Below are 24,769 nucleotides of genomic sequence, written 5' to 3'. Positions count from 1 at the left end.
AAAATGTATCAGGCTTGAGATTTACTGTGATTTACAAATCTGAGGATCTGAACTCAGATTTCTGGAAAAAGACCCTCTTTCCTCCTCACACATTGCCCCTTTCTCATGCCCAGTCACCTTTTCCCTGAGGTGGCTCATGTGACAATCACAGTTCTGACTGCCTACCACTCACTCACGCACACTCCAAGGCTCATTTCCTCTCTCTGCATGAAATAAAGCCCAAGCCTTCTGGGCACCAAGAAGCCGTGACAGCAGTCTCTCAGCAAGATCACGGAATCAGCTCTGTATTTCAGTTTCCTTTTTAATTCTGGCCCCTGGGAATTTTTGAATTCAGTTATGCTTTAAAATTAAAATTAAATGAAAAATGTTATATTTTATCCAGTGTTTCTAGACACTAAAAGGGAGCAGGATTTTATATCTGGCTGATATTGCTGGAGCTAAAAAGCCAGGACAAAATATCTTAAAATATATCTTCTTGTGGATTCCTCTCTCCCTCAGGATATAATAAGAGGCAATAGCTTGAAAGTCAGAAATTAAGTTTTGGGCTTCCCTGGTGGCGTAGTGGTTGAGAATCTGCCTGCCAATGCAGGGGAAACGGGTTCGAGCCCTGGTCTGGGAAGATCCCATATGCCGCGGAGCAACTTGGCCCGTGAGCCACAATTACTGAGCCTGCGCGTCTGGAGCCTGTGCTCCGCAACAAGAGAGGCCGCGATAGTGAAAGGCCCGCGCACCGTGATGAAGAGTGGCTCCCACTTGCCGCAACTAGAGAAAGCCCTCGCACAGAAACGAAGACCCAACACAGCCATAAATAAATAAATAAATAAATAAAATTAAAAAAAAAAAAAGAAAGAAACTACAGGACAAAGAGTAACAGATACATTTAAAAAAAAAAAAAAGAAATTAAGTTTAAGAAGACCCTGGGGACAGTATCTGCTGATCCACTGTATATAGATTATGAATATAAAATGCAGGCATGTCAAGTCAATGCATATATCACTCACCTCCCTGAAGATTTTCAAAGGGGACCCACCCTTGTAGCCTGCAGAAAACTTAAGACAGTGACTACAGGTAATGCGAGATTTGATCCCAGAAACTGTTGAGTGATTGGGTGGGAGTGTGGGGAGAAGAATGGTGAGGAGACCAGAGGCCCCAACATGCAGAAGTTTCTCTCCAGCTCCACAAACCCCTGCGTTGCTTTGTGAACTCTGACAATTTTGTGTCAGGGCTGTTGCTGGGCTAGGAAATTATCTTCAATATGCAGTAGCCCAGAAAGTTCCAAAAGGTCAGGAACTTTTGGAACAGCAGGTCCTTACTGCTGAACTCCAGTGCCAACCACAGTGCCTGAGATAAGTAGATGTTCAATAAATACTTCTTGAATGAATAGAAAATCTCATACATTTCCAGAGGGCTGAAGTGCTCTGGCTAGAGAGGCATGGGGAGTTCACAGCTGATTTACAGTGAATACAAAGAAATTTGTTTTTCAAGGCTCTTCACTTGCATCAGCCCTTTCCAAAGTCCTGGATGGACTTAGCCATGTGTGGACAGGATCATATGTTTTGTATAAAATTTGCAATTGGTTAAGGCTACTGTCTCTTTTCATTATGAATCCCCCCTCTGACAGCATTTAACCTGCTGTCAGGTGACATCAGAATGATCATGGGCATGAGATCCAGATAAAGGAAATTTGATTTGGGGATGTATTTTGTTTGGGTTTAGTAGCATATAATTATGTGGTTCACAATCTCTTGGTACAGTTAAGCTGTTGCTACCTTTTCCAGTGTAGGAATGGTCTCTTGAAACCCTCCTACCAGCCCACTGCTGCCAACTCAACCTGCATGGTGAACTCAACCTGCACGGTGTAACATGATAGTGCAGACATGATAGGAAAGTGCCCAAAAGCACCCCATACAGGCAGTATGTGGTTAGTGGAGAGAAACAAGGTCTGCAATGCGTGGAGCTAGAAGCTGGTCTATGGAAACACCCTTTTCATTATCTGATGTATAATCGTGTATGAGCAGGAAAATAGGTTTTCATTGATGCCTGGTCAAAAATTGAAGTTCTCTCCTATCACGAATATGTTTGTGAATGCAGCATAAACAATTATAAATGTACCATTAATTGGTTTTCTCGTTCTCATGGGAATAGCAAAAAAATAAAATTCATTAGAATTTCTGTGCTTATATGGCACAAACTTAACAGCAATACTATAAACAGCAAGTCCACCAATGTATGAAGTCTCTTGTTTTGTGCACCCAACTATCAAAAAACAAACTTGATCAACCATGCTAGAGGAAAGACAAATACCTTTCTATTCTCTTGGTAGAAAGTGATATTACAAAATTGTCATCACATGTAGAGGCCATCAAAGAGAATAAAGCCCAGAAATGCAGGGAAAAAAATATTACAGAGGTTTCTTTTACTGGATTTGGCGATGTTGAAACCAAGCAGGACCCTGCAGGGCCCTCCTGGGTACAAAAACCTTTCCATGTCCCTGGTTTCTAGTTTGTAGGAAAAAGGTTTCAGCCTCCTAGACCTTCCCTGAATTCCAAAGGACAGATTCAAATAGCTACTAATTAGGGGAATGAGGAAACAAAAGAAACAAACGAAAAGCATATCCTCTTCAAGGGATATACATAACAATCTGATACACATCTCTGCATTCTTCTACGGGAACTAAGGCCCCCACCCAGGTGGAGGATGATAATTTCAGGCTGAGCCGAGGACATAGGCCCCAGACTGATTGGAACATGAAGGCTGATGACTGAGATTCCTGGAACCCCACCCTGTTACCTCACCACCAACCAATCAGAGGAAGGTCACATACTCTACAGCCCTCCCCCCAAATTTTGCCTGTAAGAACTCTTCCCCGAAAACCATCCAGCTTTTTTGAGCTGGGGCTTTTTTGAGCATGAGCTGCCTGTTCTGTTCTCCTTGCTTGGCCCTGCAATAAACCTTGCTCTGTTCCAAACTCCACTTTTCAGTCTCTTTGGCTTCACTGTGCCTCAGGCACACGAACTTGGGTTCAACAACAATGTTGTGGCATTTTTACAGCTTTTGAAACTTGTAAGTAGTTGCAATTTCTCATCTCATTCTAAATAAATATTCACTTAAGTGCCAAATTTTATATTTGTAATTTTGTGTTCCTTGCCTTCAAAATGGCCCCATAAACAGTCTAAGCTTCAGGCCCACAAAACGTGCTCCACCCTTGGCAGAAGCACCTACCTCCCAGGGATCCTACTGAAGAGAAACACTCTTCACCCTCTCCTGCATCCTCCACAGCCTGACCCAAGGATGCAGGCTTCCCGAGGCTTTCCCAGCCTGCTTGGCCATGGAGAGGGGGCCACATGCTGCCACCGCCACCCCTCCAGCCCTTGGTCAGCAGCCTGGAGGCTGGATGGGTGCTCACCTCTCTCCTTTGGCTCCTGGCTTTTGAGAATGAGGCGGACGGAAGTGACGCCCAGGCTATTGGGCGGCAAAACTGGATGCACATTTAATTTGTTATAAATAGAGACACTTTGGGGAGTGAAAGGGGCAAATTAAGAATTTGCCTGGACTGTCCCAGAGGAACTGACCTGGGCTCAAACCCTGGCTCTGCTCCTACCAAGGATAGTCTACAGAATTCTGAAACCGATCAGGACCCTGTGGGGCTCCAAGGCACAAAAGCCTTTCTGTGTCCCCTATTTCTTGATTTCAGGAAATAGGCTTCATTCAGCCTCCATGACCTTCCCTGAGTTTCAGTGGGCAGGTTCAAACAGTTGCTAATTAGGGAAGGGTGGGGTTGTGGAGACAAGGGAGGAACAGTCAAGAAATTACCAATGACATTTTTCACAGAACTAGAACAAAAAAATCTTAAAATTTGTATGGAAACACAAAAAGACCCCAAATAGCCAAAGCAATCTTGAGAAAGATAAATGGAGCTGGAGGAATCAGGCTCCCTGACTTCAGACTATACTACAAAGCTATAGTCATCAAAACAGTATGGTACTGGCACAAAAACAGAAATATAGATCAATGGAACAGGATAGAAAGCCCAGAGATAAACCCATGCACATATGGTCAATTAATCTATGACAAAGGAGACAAGACTATACAATGGAGAAAAGACAGTCTTTATAAATGGTGCTGAGAAAACGGGACAGCTACATGTAAAAAATAAAATTAGAATATTCTTTAACACTATACACAAAAATAAACTCAACATGGATTAAAGACCTAAATGTAAGACCAGATGCTATAAAACTTAGAGGAAAACAGAAGCAGAACACTCTTTGGCATAAGTTGTAGCAATATCTTTTTCAATCCATCTCCTAGAGTAATGGAAACAAAACTAAAAATAAACAAATGGGACCGAATTAAACTTAAAAGCTTTTACACAGCAAAGGAAACCATAAAGAAAGTGAAAAGACAACCCTCAGAATGGGAGAAAATATTTGCAAAACAATGTGACCAATAAAATTAATCTCCAAAATTTACAAACAGCTCATGAAGCTCAATATAAAAAATACAAACAACCCAATCAAAACATGGACAGAAGACCTAAATAGACATTTCTCCAAAGAAGACATACAGATGGCCAAGAGGCACATGAAAAGATGCTCAACATCACTAATTAGTAGAGAAATGTAAATTGAAACTACAATGAGATATCACCTCACACGAGTCAGAATGGCCATCATCAAAAAGTCTACAAACAATAAATGCTGGAGGGGATGTGGAGAAAAGGGAATCTTCTTGCACTGTTGGTGGGAATATAAATTGGTACAGCCACTATGGAGAACAGTATGGAGGTTCCTTAAAAAACTAAAAATAGAACTACCATATGACCCAGCAATCCTACTCCTAGACATATACTCAGAGAAAACCATAATTCAAAAAGATACATGCACCCCAATATTCATAGCAGCGCTATTTACAATAGCCAGGACATGGAAACAACCTAAATGTCCACTGATAGACATTTGGTACATATATACAATATGTATACATATATGTACCACATCTTGTATACATATATACAAGATGTGGTACACGTATACAATGGAATATTACTCAGCCATAAAAAAGAACGAAATAATGCCATTTGCAGCAACATGGATGGACCTAGAGATTATTATACTAAGTGAAGTAAGTCAGACAGAGAAAGACAAATATCATATGATATTGCTTATATGTGGAATCTTAAAAAAAATGGTATTAATGAACTTATTTACAAAACAGAAACAGACTCACAGACTTAGAGAACGAACTTATGGTTACCAGTGGGGAAGTGTGGTGGGGAGGGATAGATTGGGAGTTTGGGATTGACATGTACACACTGCTATATTTAAAATAGATAACCAACAAGGACCTTCTATATAGCACAGGGTACTCTGCTCAATACTCTGTAATAACCTAAATGGGAAAAGAATTTGAAAAAGAATAGATACATGTATATGTATAATTGATTCACTTTGCTCTATACCTGAAACTAACACACCATTGTTAATCAACTCTGCTCCTATATAAAACAAAAATTAAAAACAACAACAGTGCAGCCTTGGAACAGGGTCCTTGTTCCCCCCTCAAGGGATACACATAACAGTATCTTTGAGCTGTTTTGCAGATACTGAAACCCCCACCAGGTGGGAGAAGTTAACTGTATGCTGCCCACAAACACGTAGACCCCAGACTAGTTGGAACCACAAGGTTGATGATGCTGACGCCCACTTACTGCATCACCAACCAATCAGAAGAATGTCCATGAGCTGATCATACCCTCTTTGAACCATTATTATAAAACTCCTCACTACCCCATCCAGGTCGGGACACACAGTTTTGAGGGCATTAGCCCACTGTGGCCCCCTTTGTCTGGCAAAGCAGTAAAGCTATTCTTTTCTACTTCACCCAAAACTCTGTCTCTAAGATTTAATTTGGTGTTGGGGTACAGAGGCCAGATTCAGCTTCAATTCCACACTGTGTCAAACTGACCGCAGAAGTCACCCCTGAGAGGCCTACTGTCCTGGGAACCTGGCCTGTTGGTCCTCTGCTGCTTCTGTGCAGCGCGCAAGTCAAGGGGAACTTTCCAAGCTGTCCACAGTCCCAATTGCCCAGACACACGTCCCACAGGTTTTCTTCAGGGATGCAGCTGCCTCGCAGTGGCGCTGCTCTGAAGCTATAGCGGGTTCTCCCCTTCTCTCTGGAGACAGAAGGTCTTCATTTTCTAGAATGGAAGAAATCCTTCTCTCTTGGAATTCCAACTAAATTCTGAGAATCTGCTTTGTTTCACTTGTCTAAAAGTCATATATATTCCCCTAAGGGCTTTGGTCTCTAAAACCTCAAAGCCAGAGAGAATTACAGTTGAGTTTTGCTTTCTCTCCTCCCCAGAGACTATGAGCAATTGTGGCCAAAGGGAGAAATATGATGGAAAACAAACTCTCAAAATACTGCCCTGGTCAGTAGTGCCTGGCATACAGAAAGGGTTCAGTAAATGCTAGGCCTTTTTTCCAGGAAGTGTACCATCATCACTAGGCCAAATCACTGGCAATCTTTGTGTGGGCAAAAGTGAAATGAGCAAAATATTACACAGCTTAAGGAAGAATAACATACGAATGCAAGAGTGAGCGTCTGGACAATCATTTATTAAGGGAACAGGAAGAGAGGCAGGATTACTGTAAAGACAGCAAAATATGTTTCTGCCTCAAATCTGGGGAAGAGAGTGAAGAGTGAAGTATCTGAAGGTCACAGAATACAAACTAATATAGCAGGAAGATACATCAGAGATCAGCTAGTCAACCTCCCTACCCCATTTTACAGATAATGAAAGTGAGGCGAGAATTGAAATCACTTGCCCAAAGCCAAAACTACATTAAATTTAGTTGCAGATTTCTAACTCCACTGAGTGGCTTTCTACTACATTTATACCATATTGTCTCCTCATGACTGAAAATAAGGAAGATTGAAAAAGTCAGTTGGACCCGAGTTCAAATCTGACTCACACTTACTTTGTAATCTAGAGCCTCTTATTTGATTCAAACCTCTGCTCTTTCTGTAAAATGGGATGAGTAATTCTTATCTATAATTCCGGGCTGCTGTGAAGATTAAATGAAGTACTAAAGGACCTAGCACAGTGTCAGCACATAATAGTTGCTCATTTCAGACTGATACAGTACTGACTCTTCACGTGTGTCTTGGCTTCCAGTTCTCCCAGTACAACTCGTTTTGATAAACTAAAAATCTTCATGAGAAATATCTCATTTTCTGTTTTTTAAAAAGAACACACACATGTCAGAGATTTTATTTAACTCATTAATTAATGAGGGAACCAATAAGATTTAAAAATGAATACAAAGGAAAATGTAGAGTACAGATATCTATAGGCAAGGAGGAATGCTAATAGGCGTAAAACTGGTCACTTCTAGAGCAGAGTAATCAGTTGCATCTTCGCCTGACTTTACGTTTCCTCTCCTCCTCCCCCTTCCTTCTCCTAATAGTAGTAGAAAGTAGTAATAGTATCACGTTAAATTCTTCTTTTTTGGAAATAACTTTATTCACGTATCTATTTTATATAGATATAGATAATAGATATGTTATAATTCAACTATTTAAAGTACACAATGAATGGTTTTTAGTATATTTACACAGTTGTGCAACCATTGCCACAATCAATTTTAAACATTTTCGTCACCCCAGAAGAAACTCTGTACCATTTAGCTATAACTCTCCAATCCTTCCATCCCTCCATTGCAACCATAGGCAACCCCTAGTCTACTTTTTGTCTCTCTATATTTATCTATTATCTATCTATTTATCTATTCTGGATATTTCACATAAATGGAATCATACAATATATGGTCTTTTGTGACTGGCTACTTTCATTTAGCATAATGTTTTCAAGGTTCAATCATATTGCAGCATGTATTATTACTTCATTTCTTTTTAATGGCCAAATAATTTTCCATTGTCTGGCCCATTTTCTCTTACACTGACTGTACTTTTAGTGAGCTCTTTCTCTTAAGAAGTAAAATATGGAAAATTCGGAGATCTAATGGGTTAGGACATACCATTTCTCTTGAGAAGAACAGATACTTGCTACTAATGTCAGCTTCCCCATCCAAGCTACAGTCTCCAATACCCTTGGATTCTGGCTATTTTTCTGAAATTTATATTTGCTTCCAAACAGGTAGTGCAACCTGGGTAGAAGTATTTCCCACTCAGGTCTTGGCCAGTTTTCCACTGTTGACAGGCACAGCGAACACTTCCATAAATCCCATCTCTGGAAAAACAGCATAAAACAAAGGTGTTCACAGAGACTACCAGGCAAATGCGGCAGTCTGCTTTGAAGGCCTGAGGTCTGATCTGGGGGTACGTGCTTAGAAATGTCAAAAGAAAATAAAGCTCCCCTTCCCTCTTGACTGTTCTCAGTGAGCTGTGGGTGAATGAAGTTTGCCTCCCTGGCTCCTGCTGGCCCTTTATCTGCCCTTTCACCTAGCACTGCCAGCACTTAGTGTTCTTTAGGAATGTTGGCCTCTCCTTCAAGTAAGCATCCTAGAGGACCACTTAATTCCTAGGAAATTAATGATTCTGCAGGAAATTTACATTTCTAGAAAGAAACCCACAAAAAGGGCCCATATGGCTTGAACAGAATCTCTTAGTGGGGCTTCTTGAAGCCCCTCCCTTCAAATCAAATGCATAATTCTGGTTCAATTACAATTGAGATTAGAGTTCAACTTGCTCCTTTTTTAATCTACCCATCCACTCACTCATCCATCCATCCACTCATCCATTCAACAAGAATTTATTCAACGCCAGTTTGGTCAGTTTTCAAGCCTAGTGCTAGGAATAGGAGAGCAATCTGGACTGAAAACTTTTTCATAAACTGTATTGAAATTATTTGTCTGTCTCCTCTGGTATACTTTGAATCTTCATCTCCTTAAGGGAAGCACTGTATTCATTCCTAGATGATCAAATAAATATTTGAAAAATAAATGACTGAATGTATGTCAAATACCCAGCACAGTGCCTGTCTCTGCTGGTGGTGTGGTGTCTCTTCACTGGAAGCTGCAGACCTCTCCAACATGGTAACAAACCACAGAACCTGAGCTGGGCAGAGTTTTAGCGCACATAATTATTTCTGTCAGGAGCTAAATGATAAGGACTTCAGTTCAATCATATTTCTTCACAACCATTCATTGTTTTTGTCTAAAGAAGTCAATCCCAACCCTTAAAGTTTAGCAGGTTGCTTAGTTCCAGATTGACCCCAGAGTGGGTGGCAGCAGATTTGGAGAGGTGACAGTAACACGTCCTAGTATGAGGACTCTTTGGAGAGCTAAGAATCAGTGTAGGAAGGCAGGAAAGAGATGCCCATAAAAAGCAATTTGAGAAAGTAATTATATGCACCAAAGTTATAGGGAAATATTCATGACTTTCTAACATAGATCAACTTTGAGAAATAATTTACATACAATTGAAAAGCACTTTTTTAAGTGTACAGTCTGATGAGTTTTGTCAAATGTATTCACCCCTTAGCCACCACCATGCCAAAAACTCTCTTGTGCTTGTTTGTAGTCAATTTCCTCTTTTACCCCCACTCCTACCCATTACAAGCTCTGATCTGTTCTCTGTATTACAGATGTTTTGCCTTCTCTAGGATTTCACATAAATTGAATTATAAAGTATGTACCATTTTGTGTCAGCTTCTTTAGCTCAACATGATTTTGAAATTGGTCTGTGATTGTTTCAGTAGTTTGTTCCATTCTATTGTTGAACAGAATCTCACTTTATGAATGTAGTATCACTATTTATCTATTTACCTATTGGTGAACTTTAGTATGTTTCCAGTTTCTGGCTATTACATATATAGCTTCTGGGAGAGACCTTCAAGATGGCGGAAGAGTAAGACGTGGAGATCAACTTCCTCCCCACAAATACATCAGAAATACATCTACATGTGGAACAACTCCTACAGAACACCTACTGAACACTGGCAGAAGACGTCAGACTTCCCAAAAGGCAAAAAACTCCCCACGTACCTGGATACGGCAAAAGAAAAAAGAAAAAACAGAGACAAAAGAATAGGGATGGGACCTGCACCTGAGAGGGAGCTGTGAAAGAGGAAACGTTTCCACACACTAGGAAACCCCTTCACTGGTAGAGACGGGTTGGGGGGGGGGGGAAGCTTCGGAGCCACAGAGGAGAGCACAGCCACAGGGGTGTGGAGGGCAAAGTGGAGAGATTCCCGCACAGAGGATCGCTGCTGACCAGTACTCACCAGCCCCAGAGGCTTGTCTGCTCACCTGCCGGGGCAGGCGGGGGCTGGGAGCTGAGGCTCGGGCTTCCATTGGATCGCAGGGAGAGGACTGGGGTTGGCTGCGTGAACACAGCCTGAAGGGGTTAGCGCACCACAGCTAGCCGGGAGGGAGTCCGGGAGAAGGTCTGGAGCTGCCAAACAGGCAAGAGACTTTTTCTTGCCTCTTTGTTTCCTGGTGCACGAGGAGAGGGGATTAAGAGCGCTGCGTAAAGGAGCTCCAGAGATGGGCGCGAGCCGCGGCTATCAGCGTGGACCGCAAAGACCGGCATGAGACGCTAAGGCTGCTGCTGCAGCCACCAAGAAGCCTGTGTGCGAGCACAGGTCACTATCCACACCGCCCCTCCTGGGAGCCTGTGCAGCCCGCCACTGCCAGGGTCCCGTGATCCAGGGACAACTTCCCCAGGAGAACGCACAGCGCCTCAGGCTGGTGCAACGTCACGCTGGCCTCTGCTGCTGCAGGCTCACCCTGCATCCTTACCCCTCCCTCCCCCGGCCTGAGTGAGCCAGAGCCCCCTAATCAGCTGCTACTTTAACCCCGTCCTGTCTGAGTGAAGAACAGATGCCCTCAGGCGACCTACACGCAGAGGCGGGTCCAAATCCCAAGCTGAACCCTGGGACCTGTGCGAACAAAGAAGAGAAAGGGAAATTACTCCCAGCAGCCCCAGGAGCAGCGGATTAAATCTCCACAATCAACTTGATGTACCTGCATCTGTGGAATACCCGAATAGACAACGAATCATCCCAAATTGAGGAGGTGGACTTCGGAGATATACATATATATATATTTTTTTCCTTTTTCTCTTTTTGTGAGTGTGTATGTGTATTCTTCTTTGTGTGATTTTGTCTGAATAGCTGTGCTTTTACCATTTGTCTGTCTCCGTTTCTTTTTTTATTACTTTAAAATATTTTTTATTTTTAATAATTATTTTTAAAACTTTATTCTATTTAATTTCTTTCTTTCTTTCTTTCTTCTTTTCCTCTTTTTCTTCTGAGCCGTGTGGCTGACAAGATCTTGGTGCTCCTGCTGGGTGTCAGGCCTGTGCCTCTGAGGTGGGAGAGCTGAGTTCAGGACATTGGTCCACCAGAGACCTCCTGGCTCCATGTAATATCAAATGGCAAAAGCTCGACCAGAGATCTCCATCTCAATGCTAAGACCCAGCATCACTCAACGACCAGCAAGCTCCATTGCTGGACACTCTATGCCAAACAACTAGCAAGACAGGAACACAACCCCATCCATTAGCAGAGAGGCTGCCTAAAATCATAATAAGGTCACAGACACCCCAAAACACACCACCGGGCATGGACTTGCCCACCAGAAAGACAAGATCCAGCCTAATCCACCAGAACACAGGCACTAGTCCCCTCCAACAGGAAGCCTACACAATCCACTTAACCAAACTTAGCCACTGGGGGCAGACACCAAAAACAACAGGAACTACGAACCTGCAGCCCGCAAAAAGGAGATCCCATACACAGTAAGTTAAGCAAAAAGAGAAGATAGAGAAACACACAGCAGATGAAGGAGCAAGGTAAAAACCCACCAGACCAAACAAATGAAGAGGAAATACGTAGTCCACCTGAAAAAGAATTCAGAGTAATGAGAGTAAAGATGACCTAAAATCTTGGAAATGTGATGGAGAAAATACAAGAAACATTTAACGAGGACCAAAAGAACTAAAGAGCAAACAAACAATGATGAACAACACAATAAATGAAATTAAAAATTCTCTAGAAGGAATCAATAGCAGAATAGCTGAGGCAGAAGAATGCATAAGTGACCTGGAAGATAAAATAGTGGAAATAACTACTGCAGGGCAGAATAAAGAAAAAAGAATGAAAAGAATTGAGGACAATCTCAGAGACCTCTGGGATAACAGTAAAAGCACCAACATTTGAATTATAGGGGTCCCAGAAGAAGAAGAGAAAAAGAAAGGGACTGAGAAAATATTTGAAGAGATTATAGTTGAAAACTTCCTAACATAGGAGAGGAAATACTTAATCAAGTGCAGGAAGTGCAGAGTCCCATACAGGATAAATCCAAGGAGAAGCATGCCAAGACACATATTAATCAAACTATCAAACATTAAATACAAAGAAAAAATATTAAAAGCAGCAAGGGAAAAACAACAAATAACATACAAGGGAATCCCCATAAGGTTAATAGCTGATGTTTCAGCAGAAACTCTGCAAGCCAGAAGGGATTGGCAGGACATATTGAACGTGATGAAAGGGAAAAACCTACAACCAAGATTACTCTACCCAGCAAGCATCGCATTCAGATTTGACGGAAAAATTAAAACCTTTACAGACAAGCAAAAGCTACGAGAATTCAGCAAAACCAAACCAGCTTTATAACAAATGCTAAAGGAACTTCTCTAGGCAAGAAACAAAAGAGGAGGAAAAGACCTACAATAACAAACCCAAAACAATTAAGAAAATGGTAATAGGAACATACATATCGATAATTACCTTAAATGTAAGTGGATTAAATGCTCCAACCAAAAGACATAGACTGGCTGAATGGATACAAAAACAAGACCCATATATATGCTGTCTACAACAGACCCACTTCAGACCTGGGACACAAACAGACTGAAAGTGAGGGGATGGAAAAAGATATTCCATGCAAATGGAAATCAAAAGAAAGCTGCAGTAGCAATTCTCATATCAGACAAAATAGACTTTAAAATAAAGACTATTACGAGAGACACAGAAGGACACTACATAGTGATCAAGGGATCAATCCAAGAAGAAGATATAACAATTGTAAATATTTACACACCCAACATAGGAGCACCTCAATACATAAGGCAAATGCTAACAGCCATAAAAGGGGAAATCGACAGTAACACAAACATAGTAGGGGACTTTAACACCCCGCTTTCACCAATGGACAGATCATCCAAAATGAAAATAAGTAAGGAAACACAAGCTTTAAATGATACATTAAACAAGATGGACTTAATGGATATTTATAGGACATTCCATCCAAAAACAACAGAATAAACTTTCTTCTCAAGTGCTCATGGAACATTCTCCAGGATAGATCATATTTTGGGTCAGAAATCAAGCCTTGGTAAATTTAAGAAAATTGAAATCATATCAAGTATCTTTTCCAAGCACAATGCTATGAGACGGGATATCAATTACAGGAAAAAAATCTGTAAAAAACACAAACAAATGGAGGCAAAACAGTACACCACTTAATAACCAAGAGATCACTGAAGAAATCAAAAGAGGAGATCAAAAAATACCTAGAAACAAATGACAATGAAAACACAATGACCCAAAACCTATGGGATACAGCAAAAGTAGTTCTAAGAGGGAATTTTATAGCAATACAATCCTACCTTAAGAAACAAGAAACATTTCAAATAAACAACCTAACCTTACACCTAAAGCAATTAGAGAAAGAAGAACAAAAAACCCCCAAAGTTAGCAAAAGGAAAGAAATCATAAAGATTAGATCAGAAATAAATGAAAAAGAAATGAAGGAAACAATAGCAAAGATCAATAAAACTAAAAGCTAGTTCTTTGAGAAGATAACTAAAATTGATAAACCATTAGCCAGACTCATCAAGAAAAATAGGAAGAGGACTCAAATCAATAAAATTAGAAATGAAAAAGGAGAAGCAACAACTGACATAGCAGAAATACAAAGGATCATGAGGGATTACTACAAGCAACTATATGCCAATAAAATGGACAACCTGGAAGAAATGGACAAACTCTTAGAAAAGCACAACCTTCTGAGACAGAACCAGGAAGAAACAGAAAATATAAACAGACCAATCACAAGCACTGAAATTGAGACTGTGATTAAAAATCTTCCAACAAACAAAAGTCTAGGACCAGATGGATTCACAGGCTAATTCTATCAAACATTTAGAGAAGAGCTAACACCTATCCTTCTCAAACTCCTCCAAAGTATAGCAGAGGGAGGAACACTCCCAAACTCATTCTATGAGACCCCCATCACTCTGATACCAAAACCAGACAATGATTTCACAAAGAAAGAAAACTACAGGCCAATATCACTGATGAACATAGATGCAAAAATCCTCAACAAAATACTAGCAAACAGAATCCAACAGCACATTAAAAGGATCATACACCATGATCAAGTGGGGTTTACTGTAGGAATGGAATGATTCTTCAATATACGCAAACCAATGTGATACACCATACTAACAAACTGAAGGATAAAAAACATATAATCATCTCAATAGATGCAGAAAAAGCTTTTGACAAAATTCAACACCCATTTATGATAAAAACCCTCCATAAAGTAGGCATAGAGGGAACTTTCCTCAACATAATAAAGGCCATATATGACAAACCCACAGCCAACATCGTTCTCAATGGTGAAAAACTGAAACCATTTCCACTAAGATCAGGAACAAGACAAGGTTGCCCACTGTCACCACTATTATTCAACATAGTTTTGGAAGTTTTAGCCACAGCAATCAGAGAATAAAAAGAAATAAAAGGAATACAAATCGGAAAACAAGAAGTAAAGCTGTCACTGTTTGCAGATGACATGATACTATACACAGAGAATCCTAAACACTCTACCAGAAAACTACTAGAGCTGATCAATGAATTTGGTAATGTAGGAGGATACAAAATTAATGCACAGAAATCTCTTGCATTCCTATACACTAATGATGAAAATTCTGAAAGAGAAATTAAGGAAACACTCCCATTTACCATTGCAACAAAAAGAATACAATAGCTAGGAATAAATCTACCGAAGGAGACAAAAGACCTGTATGCAGAAAACTATAAGACACTGATGAAAGAAGTTAAAGATGATACAAACAGATGGAGAGATATACCATGTTCTTGGATTGGAAGAATCAACATTGTGAAAATGACTATACTACCCAAAGCAATCTACAGATTCAGTGCAATCCCTATCAAACTACAAATGGCATTTTTCACATAACTAGAACAAAAAATTTCACAATTTGTATGGAAACACAAAAGACCCCGAATAGCCAAAGCAATTGGCTTTGAGAAAGAAAATGTTGAGAAAGAAAAATGGAGCTGGAGGGATCAGGCTCCCTGACTTCAGACAATATTACATAGCTACAGTAATCAAGACAGTATGGTACTGGCACAAAAACAGAAATATAGATCAATGGAACAGGATAGAAAGCCCAGAGATAAACCCACGCACATATGGTCACCTTATCTTTCATAAAGGAGGCAAGAATATACAATGGAGAAAAGACAGCCTCTTCAATAAGTGGTGCTGGAAAAACTGGACAGCTACATGTAAAAGAATAAAATTAGAACACTCCCTAACACCATACACAAAAATAAACTCAAAATGGATTAAAGACCTAAATGTAAGGCCAGATACTATCAAACTCTTAGAGGAAAATATAGGCAGAACACTCTATGACATAAATGACAGCAAGATCTTTTATGACCTACCTCCTGGAGTAATGAAAATAAAAACAAACAAATGGGATCTAATTAAACTTAAAAGCTTTTGCACAGCAAAGGAAACCATGAACAAAACGAAAAGACAACCCTCAGAATGGGAGAAAATATTTGCAAACGAAGCAACTGACAAGGGATTAATCTCCAAAATACACAAACAGCTCATGCAGCTCAATATTAAAGAAACAAACAACCCAATCAAACAATGGGTGGAAGGTCTAAATAGACATTTCTCCAAAGAAGACATACAGATGGCCAAAAAGGACATGTAAACATGCTCAACATCACTTATTATTAGAGAAGTGCAAATCAAAACTACAATGAGATATCACCTCACAGCAGTCAGAATGGCCATCATCAAAAAGTCTACAAACAATAAATGCTGGAGGGGATGTGGAGAAAAGGGAACCCTCCTACACTGTTGGTGGGAATGTAACTTGGTACAGCCTCTATGGAGAACAGTATGGAGGTTCCTTAAAAAACTAAAAATAGAACTATCATATGACCCAGCAATCCCACTACTGGGCATATACCTGGAGAAAAACATAATTCAAAAAGATACACACACCCCAATGTTCATAGCAGCACTATTTACAATAGCCAGGACATGGAAACAACCTAAATGTCCATCGATAGAGGAATGGATAAAGAAGATGTGGTACATATATACAATGGAATATTACTCAGCCATAAAAAAGAACAAAATAATGCCATTTGTAGCAACATGGATGGACCTGGAGATTATCATACTAAGTGAAGTAAGTCAGACTGAGAAAGACAAATCTTATGATATTGCTTATATGTGGAATCTTAAAAAAAATAGTACTAATGAACTTACTTACAAAACAGAAGTAGAGTCACAGATGTAGAAAACAAACTTACGGTTACCAGGGGATAAGGGGGGCAGGGACAAATTGGGAGGTTGGGGATGACATATACACCCTACTATATATAAAACAGATAATAAGAACCTACTGTGTAGCACAGGGAACTGAATACTCTGTAATGGCCTATATGGAAAAAGAATCTAAAAAAAGTGGGTATATGTAAAAATGATTCACTTTGCTGTACACCTGAAACTAACACAACATTGTAAATCAACTATGCTCCAATAAAAATTAAAAAAAAAAAGAGAGAGAGAGAGAGACTATGGGCCTAACTACACCAAACAGGGGAACAAAGGGGAAAGGGGAGGTTGGAAGTCAGACCACAAAATGTTCCCAGAAACCTGAATAAAAAGTATTTAATTGAATCATTTGTTGAGCAGTATGCACTTACTTTTAAGAAACTGTCTATTGGGAGAGAGCTATGTAAACAATCCGCTGGGAGGTAAGGGCGAATGGGATCCTCCATCTGACATCATCAACTTATTTAACTAATTTTTAGTTTCTATCATCTGTTTCCCTATTCTAGAATATAAGGTCTGTGAAGGCAATCATTTACTTCTGTTCACCTACAGTAACCTCAGTGCCTATGTATGTGTTAGGCACTTAGTACACAGTTGTTGAATAAATATGATCTGGGCTATAACAAGGGGTTATGAGAACACAATGAAGAGAAGATTCTGTAGGGCAAGGAATCAGAGAAGGTTTTCTGAAGAAAAACAGGAAGGAGAACCATTTCACAGTCATAGAACACTTGGATTAGAAGGGACTTGGATATCAAGATGCTTTCATTCTGCAGATCAGAAGATACAGAAACACATTTTTAGGTAGTGAGGAATGGGTCTGGAGCCTAAGCTTCTAAGTCTAGTTTCCTTTCAAAAGTTACGATCCTGTCAGGCAGAGACATATATGGCAAGCAAAACCAAAGACAGATGAAGGAAGCAAAACAGCACAGACATTTTAAAATACAGTATACCCAGGAAATAGAGATTATTAATTTAGAAGGAAGAAACACATGTATATATAGGGCGGGAAGGGAAGGGGAAAATAAGTATGTGGCACAGCCCTTTGCTGTGGCCCAGTCAAGTGAGGGAAGCTTTATGAAGAGGTCGGTGGGACCCTGAAGAATGGAAGGAATGTGCATAAGCAGGAAGGAAGGGGAGGAAGAAGCAGTACGCAGAGCGGTGAAGAAGCTCCAGACTGTCAGGAACTCATGGTGGAGAGTCTGTATCAGGTGTACACTGACATAAAAAAAGAGCCACATTATGGAAAGCCTAAAAAGGTCAGGCCGAGAAATAGAATGCTGAATAATAACATTATTGTTATTGTTAACAGGGAAATATTCAAGACTCTTGGGTACGAATGATACAATGAAAGAAAATGAGTCCAAATGGATAGTTCTTAAATTTAAGATGTATTTTAAATTCTTCTTTGTTCCCCAAATATATCACTGTCATAAAGCTTTCTGATGACTCCAGGCCAGCTAAAAATAAAGGCTGTGCATGTACCTATTACATTAGAGTATTAAGCTAAGAGAATTATATTTGCTATAATTTGCTAAGAAAATATTTTCTTCTTTAGCCCAAAATAGTATGAAGTTTTACAGTTACCACATATTAATTAAAACTGAAGAATTTCTTCTTTTGCTAAACCTTGGAAAATGATATACAATTATTATATAAATTGATGAAGCATTAGCAATCCAGATGGTAGAAGAAATAAAATGTACAATCAACTGCATAAAGTTCCAGAAACACTTTATTTAAAAATGGAGTTGTAAATGCATAACAAAATAACATAAGTAATAAAGGTAACAAAAATAAATAAGGAGAATAATGTATTCATACAAAATAAAAATAACATAGTAAAAGGCCAAATGTTTGTAATTGAACAAAACTGTGTAAACACTTAAATGATAATGTAAGTAGAATAGATGCTAATACTTTCCTAAACAACTCCTTACCTTCTACTTCCATGTTGATATAATCAGTACCCAAACATTAAACAAAGAGGAAACAATGGTGATTACTTTGTCATACTTTTTCTTCAAATGGATTGACCCTGTTTTAATGTTTCACTTATTTCTTCAAAGCAATTGTATCTTTCCATTCATGCTCTTTAAAATCATTTTTTCAGTCTTCCTTTATTAGACAGAATTGGGAATTTAGGTTTACAAGGAGAACAGTCCATTTACCCTATTTTTTTTTAATTTAAAGAAAAATATGAGATCCATTATACAACAGACTTTTGTTTTTACATCTCTACAAAACAGTTTTTTTGCATCTTTAACTGGCCCAACAGTACAGGATTTTTAAAAATCCTGTAAAGTTTTGAAGTGAACAGAGCTACTCTCTTAAAACAAATGTAGCACAGGATTATTGCTGAAATATTAGAGTATTTCATAAAAGTTGTAAAAGTTGCAGTTTTAACCTTTATAGACTGATGGGGTCAAGGTCTACTAATAATATTTAACTGAATTAATAAGATACACCCAAATTATAGTGTTCTGGAAACATAAAGATAATTACTTTCTTTTTAAACTTATCCAAATGTGAACTTACTGGAAGGAGAAAAAACAAGTTTATAGAAGATACTTTTCATAAGCTTCCTGTTGAGCACAGGCCCAAAGCCTTGGTCGTTGTCGCCTTGCAGGGTCCTTATAAATGTACACGACTGAGACAGGATTTACTACTGGGTCCTACAGGGAAACACACAGAAGCAACTCATTGCTTGGGAGTGAAACTATCCACTAATCTTATGACTACTGGTTCTCCAAGTTTCCTAATGCCAAAAATTTTAACTTCATGATCATTTCAAGGGAAAAATTTTTTCAACTGTCACATATAAACTTGGTAACACAGGACCAATATACATGTTCTTAGTTTTAAAAATATACTCCACCCAAACTATCTGTCTAGTTTAATCCTTCTAGTTATTTGCCCTAAAATGAGACAAAATCTTACTTTCATTAAAAAAAAAATGGTAAAAAGTGCCAAATTCATCTTTTTGAAAGTGGAGTAAAACACTGTGGGGTTAAAACAAATACAGTTATCCATATCCTATATACAAAAAAAAAAAAAGATGGTTAGTCCTTACTGACATATAGATATGCCCACCTACCACTCCCAGCAAATCTTAGTGCAAACGTAATAGTTCATCTCCATAAACCCCAAGAAAATTTACGCAGCAACAAAGTTATATAAATCACATATATGTTGGAAAATTTTAGAACACAAGAAGGACTGTTTTGAAAGGTCAGTTTGACTGTGGAGAGTAATATGTCATTGTATCCAATGGTAATGAATACTAATATAAATCCTATTATTTAAGAAGCAAATATAAGTGTTTAACAAATCTGTACAGATGAAGAGGAAGTCCATTTCAGGGAGCAGCTTGGCACAGGATACATGGGGGTCAGAAATGTTGGGTATTTAGTTTGCTTGTAGGTCACAGCATGGCTTAAAGAAAAAAAACAAAGATCTATGAAGGGAAAGAATGCAATTATCTAATTCAATTTGAAAATCATAAAACCACAAAATGTGAAACTGTCACAATCTGATTTTTCCTCTATGTGCATCAAATGGTTATCTATATGGTTTGAAAGGATTACTATGACTCCACATTATAGATAAAAAATAAATAAATAAAATTAAGAAGACAGAGATAACAAGATTGTAGTTGACCAAGCTCTCTTATTTTGTATAAGTCAACACTATGCTGCTTCCAATATTCCTAGTCATTCCACAGGTAATTATTTTTAACAAGCAAGAGAAAGTCATTCATGTACTGTAACATCTTCCTCTTCCCCATCAGGGTTGAACCTATTGAAATGTATACTGAAATCAGCCTCAGATTCGGCATTCTCAAATTCAGCTGAGACTGAAACAGCAGCAGGATGAAGAACCCTAGCTTCTGGTTGGCAAAGTGTCGGTGTCTGACCCGGGCTGCTGTGGTTATTCACAGGACTGGACTTCTGTTTTGATGGAGATGGCAAGATAGCACTGGAAAATCCCATGTTGTTCAGAGCTTCCAGAGTTCCATCTGGGTCAATCATAGCATTGATTGCTGAAAGAAAAAAAAGGAATAGAGGGAAAAAGATATAATTGCAGATACAGTTAAACCTGGATATGAATATTGCTTATGACTTGGATAATATTTCAATTACTGATGCTTATATGAGCTTAAATTTGGCTAATCCTTTCAATTCTATATTTAAAACCCCACTTTCAGGAATTCTGGGGCTGATCTATATTGTAGATTATAAAAACCTAAAAGCTTTCTATGGTCCCTTGAGTAGGCTACTTATGGGCATCTGAGCCTGCTGGAAGACTAGGATTTGGAGATATGGAATTCAGGAAAGATCTTTTTGAAATATGCTTTAATCATTATAAGAGGATGATGAAAATATTGGTTATGATTTAAAGAAACACTCCTGGCCTTATTTATTACTCAGATAATTGGAGATTGGTTGCTAAAACGCTGTTCAGAGTAACCTGAAAGTTGAGGAGGCCAAAGTAATATCAGCACACTCTGAATGCTACCACAGCATGTTGTCATTCATCCTGGTGAGAGTGCTACGGTATTAGCCATGTACAAGTATGTATGTTACCACTGGGCCATAAAGTTCCCCTCATAGCCCAGATAATATCCCGTGGCAGCCCCAGCAGGCCAAATAGACCTTGCTACCTCATGGGAAGGGCCAGATAAAAACCAGCTTTCAATCCAAAAGATCCTTGCGTGGACAAGGGAAAATCTTGGACAGTGATTTTCAACTTGGCATTGGGTAGAGTGGGGAGTTGGGAGAAAGAAGCACCATAGATACAAGAATTATTTAAGAGGTCCTTTTAAAAGCATATGCCCTCCTCCCAGCTAATAATCATGTAAACAAGCCACTTTGCCTCGTGGGGGTTATATTATAACCCTTAGGTGTGCTGAGGCTGAAAAAAAGGTTAAGAATCACTTAGTAGGACCAACGTATCACGCCTCTGATAATTCAATCAACAAAGACAGTAGAATTAGCAACTGACTCTGGAATCTGCTTGTTGTACCACTGGGGACTTCCAGGTCAAGACACACATAGGCATAAATGCATAATTAAAGATCTGACATACACCAAAAACAATGTCCCTGTTGAAGTTTAGGAGGCCAACAGTTTCTTTTTCTTTCTTCTCTACCTCCTCCTTCTGGTCCCTGTGTCCAATATGCACTCATTTCTTGTGGTTTATCCAAATGATTATTATTTATAACATAAGTTCATTTGGGTTATACCATATATATAATTTAAGAATTATCAAATCAAGTAAACAATGCTGTCAATAAGCATTTTCAGCTGCATATACACATTTTAATATTTTATATATTTTTCATATACTATTATTTATATATAAATAATAGATACTATATATAATACTATGAATTATAACTTCTAGCCTATGTGCCTAGAATTTAACTTTATTATATTTTTAATTATTTATACTGGTTTTAATACTTTCTTTTTATGAGTAATTTGAATATGTAGAACGTTATATCTTTATCCATACATCATTACACTTAATCAAACAGTGTTCTAATACTTAATAATATTTTAGAAATACCACTTAGAATGTACTTGTCCCAAACTGTTAGCTCTTTTCACTTAATCAGTAGTAAATTTACCTTGTAGCTGCTTTTCAACTCTTTTTAGCTCCTGTAAGATAGAAGAAATCTCCTGTAGGGAAAGCAATGACAAAAATTAGCTTACTTTAATTAAAACATTTTTATTTGATTTGATAAGCAATGAACCTCACACTAATCTTATTTGGAATCCTTAATATTATTGACATGGCACCACATCTGTAGCAACAGGATATGAAATAATTCATGATATCCAGTAAACAAGATTCAAATTTTAAAATCTTTAACGTTGAAACAGATTTTTTTTCAATGAGATAATGACAGAAGATGAAAAGTTCAAGATAATAATAATAATAATAGGCAAAGATTCTGAAAAACTTGTATTGATCAATCTTGCAACAACTTTGTAAAGGTGCTTAAGGATTTTCTTTGGAAAATGTATAAACTGCAACCTCGGTTTTAGGATGACTTCCTGAACAATAAAAATCTGTACAAATTCTTGAGGAGGAGACAAGCAATCTATTAAGTAAATAGAAATGACTCATGTCAACTTATATTTGAGTTTGGCTCCTATTTCAAAATTGCTTATTTATAACATATAATTATTACAAGAACAAGAGTGTATAATAGTGAGAAACATAAAAGGTTCCTCCATACCCTCTGCAACTTTGAAGCAGTCAACATTTTAAATCCCTGTGAGAGACAATTGAAGGCATAAAATTTCCCAAATTTGTGCACTTACATCTTCTTTTATAAATGTAAATCAACAGTTTAAAAATAAGCATATCATTCCCTGAAAACAAAACCTTACTTTAAAAAAATGTTTTAATATTCAAGAAAAATGATCACACCATGCTTGAGGTTTTCACAATAGGGACTTCACTTTCAGCTCTTAACTTGCTTTCTATTTCATCCCAATTCCGATCTTTGTCTTTAAATAATATTCTATAAATAAAAAAATAAGCATTTTACTTTTCATATTTTAAAAACTTATCACATTTTTAATGATAATACAAAAACAACGTATCTTTTCAAAGCTACACAAGAATTAAAAAAAAACACTAAGTGTTAACACGAACTGTGAATTAAATACTGAGCCAACATTACCAATAAACTCATTTATGTGAGAGATTTGTACTAATAAAGTAACTGACTGGTTATGAATACACACATAAACCCTTTAGTACTTATCTCATTCTTTACTGAAAACCAAATATAAAACAAATGTAGATGAATAACCCCAAAATTTTATCTAATACTTGTAATTAACCATATAACCACCTTTTATAAAACACAACTTCATTCATAGAGAACATATGCAGTACAAATATAAGATGAAAATAGGTTGAATTAGGTATAAACAACTGTGTCTGTTAAGACCTCTTTACATAGGAAAAGGCCTCATATTGATTGAGCAAAGCGTGTACATTATTTCAAAGGTTGAAAACTAGAGTACTTACGCTGCTTTTCTTTAAAAATCCTAATTCCTGTTAGTATATTTGTACATAATAACCTATTAAGAGTTAAGACACTATCCTTTTGACAAAAACAATTGCTAATAAAGATCTTTATGTTCAAAATTAATTTCAAGTATCTTAACTTATAAAATAAAGTACCACAAAATTTTGACTTGTCTTTCAAGTGTGGTATACTTCTCTCTTCAGTCTAGAAGACATGATTCGGCAGCTTTAGAGAGCTGTAAATACTAGGTACCTTTTTAGTTTCTATTTGAATTTCGTCATTGGGCTTGGAAATCTAGTTTAACTGCCTTATATAAAAACCAACACTGTACCAGAAAGTAAAGTATTACTATTAGAAGCTGATCAGTATTTAAGTAGTAAACTAAATTACATTTTTATTTGTATTTCTTCAAAGTTCAATATGCTAGGTTCAACTTATTTAAAAACATGAAATTCATAAACATCTAATCAAGTCTGGAACATCAACAATTACAAATAACCATACTTAAAAAGGCAGCAATGGTTCCAGAATCCTATATAAGAATATTCTTCTGATCTACTGTTAAAATTTCTATACCCAAAAGACTAAACATCCTTGCCAGCTATCTAAGAGCTGTTATCCTAATGACTATGATATTAAGGCATAAGAAATTATTATGTGCTCTATAAAAGAGTCCTTACAGCATTAGGATTGGTGAAAGTAAGAAAACAATGACTATTTCATGGACCAACTTAGAATTACAATGGACTCATACAATATAAAAAGTCTGTGCTTAGCCACACTGAAAAGTCAGTGAATTTTGCCAGAAGGTGGTTACTGAGTATAATGCTTGTGCTTTTTCAAATTGTTGAACCATACATATTTCACCTTTGCTGAAAATGTCTTAGAATTGTCACCTGAGGTTGCTAACTCACACACACACACAAATGTCCCCAGAGTTCTAAGCCACTGAAGGGATAAAAAACTTAAAGATAATATGTCTTTATTGATAAGTTTACCCTTATCAATTTTCACATACAGCTTTGAGTTTTAAAGAAACTTAATTTCCTAGAGAGTAATAATTTAATAATCA

General features: G+C 37.9%; 1 protein-coding gene and 1 long non-coding RNA gene across 26 annotated transcripts in view; one reads left to right on the top strand and one right to left on the bottom strand.

Annotated features, from left to right (window-relative positions):
• LOC309665210 overlaps window positions 1-24,769 on the top strand; it is a 402,660-nt gene that overhangs the window by 291,636 nt on the left and 86,255 nt on the right. The window lies entirely within an intron of this gene.
• Window positions 18,364-24,769, bottom strand: part of CEP170 (centrosomal protein 170) — a 144,357-nt gene continuing 137,951 nt past the window's right edge. For 24 of the 25 annotated variants that reach the window (XM_082469981.1, XM_082469980.1, XM_082469971.1 and 21 more), the window contains 3 exons: window positions 23,088-23,181; window positions 22,279-22,330; window positions 18,364-20,688 (listed from right to left, as the gene is read on the bottom strand). In XM_082469981.1, coding sequence (XP_082326107.1) covers window positions 20,399-20,688; window positions 22,279-22,330; window positions 23,088-23,181 — 436 coding nt within the window. In that variant the 3' untranslated portion in view covers window positions 18,364-20,398. The remainder of the gene's footprint in view (window positions 20,689-22,278; window positions 22,331-23,087; window positions 23,182-24,769) is intronic. The other variant, XM_082469962.1, reaches the window with a different exon arrangement.

This window comes from Balaenoptera physalus, assembly GCF_965194825.1.
Source record: "Balaenoptera physalus genome assembly, chromosome: 1".
NCBI classification, from domain to species: Eukaryota; Metazoa; Chordata; class Mammalia; order Artiodactyla; family Balaenopteridae; genus Balaenoptera; species Balaenoptera physalus.
Note: the sequence above shows the minus strand (reverse complement) of the source record. Positions and strands in the feature narration are given on the sequence as shown.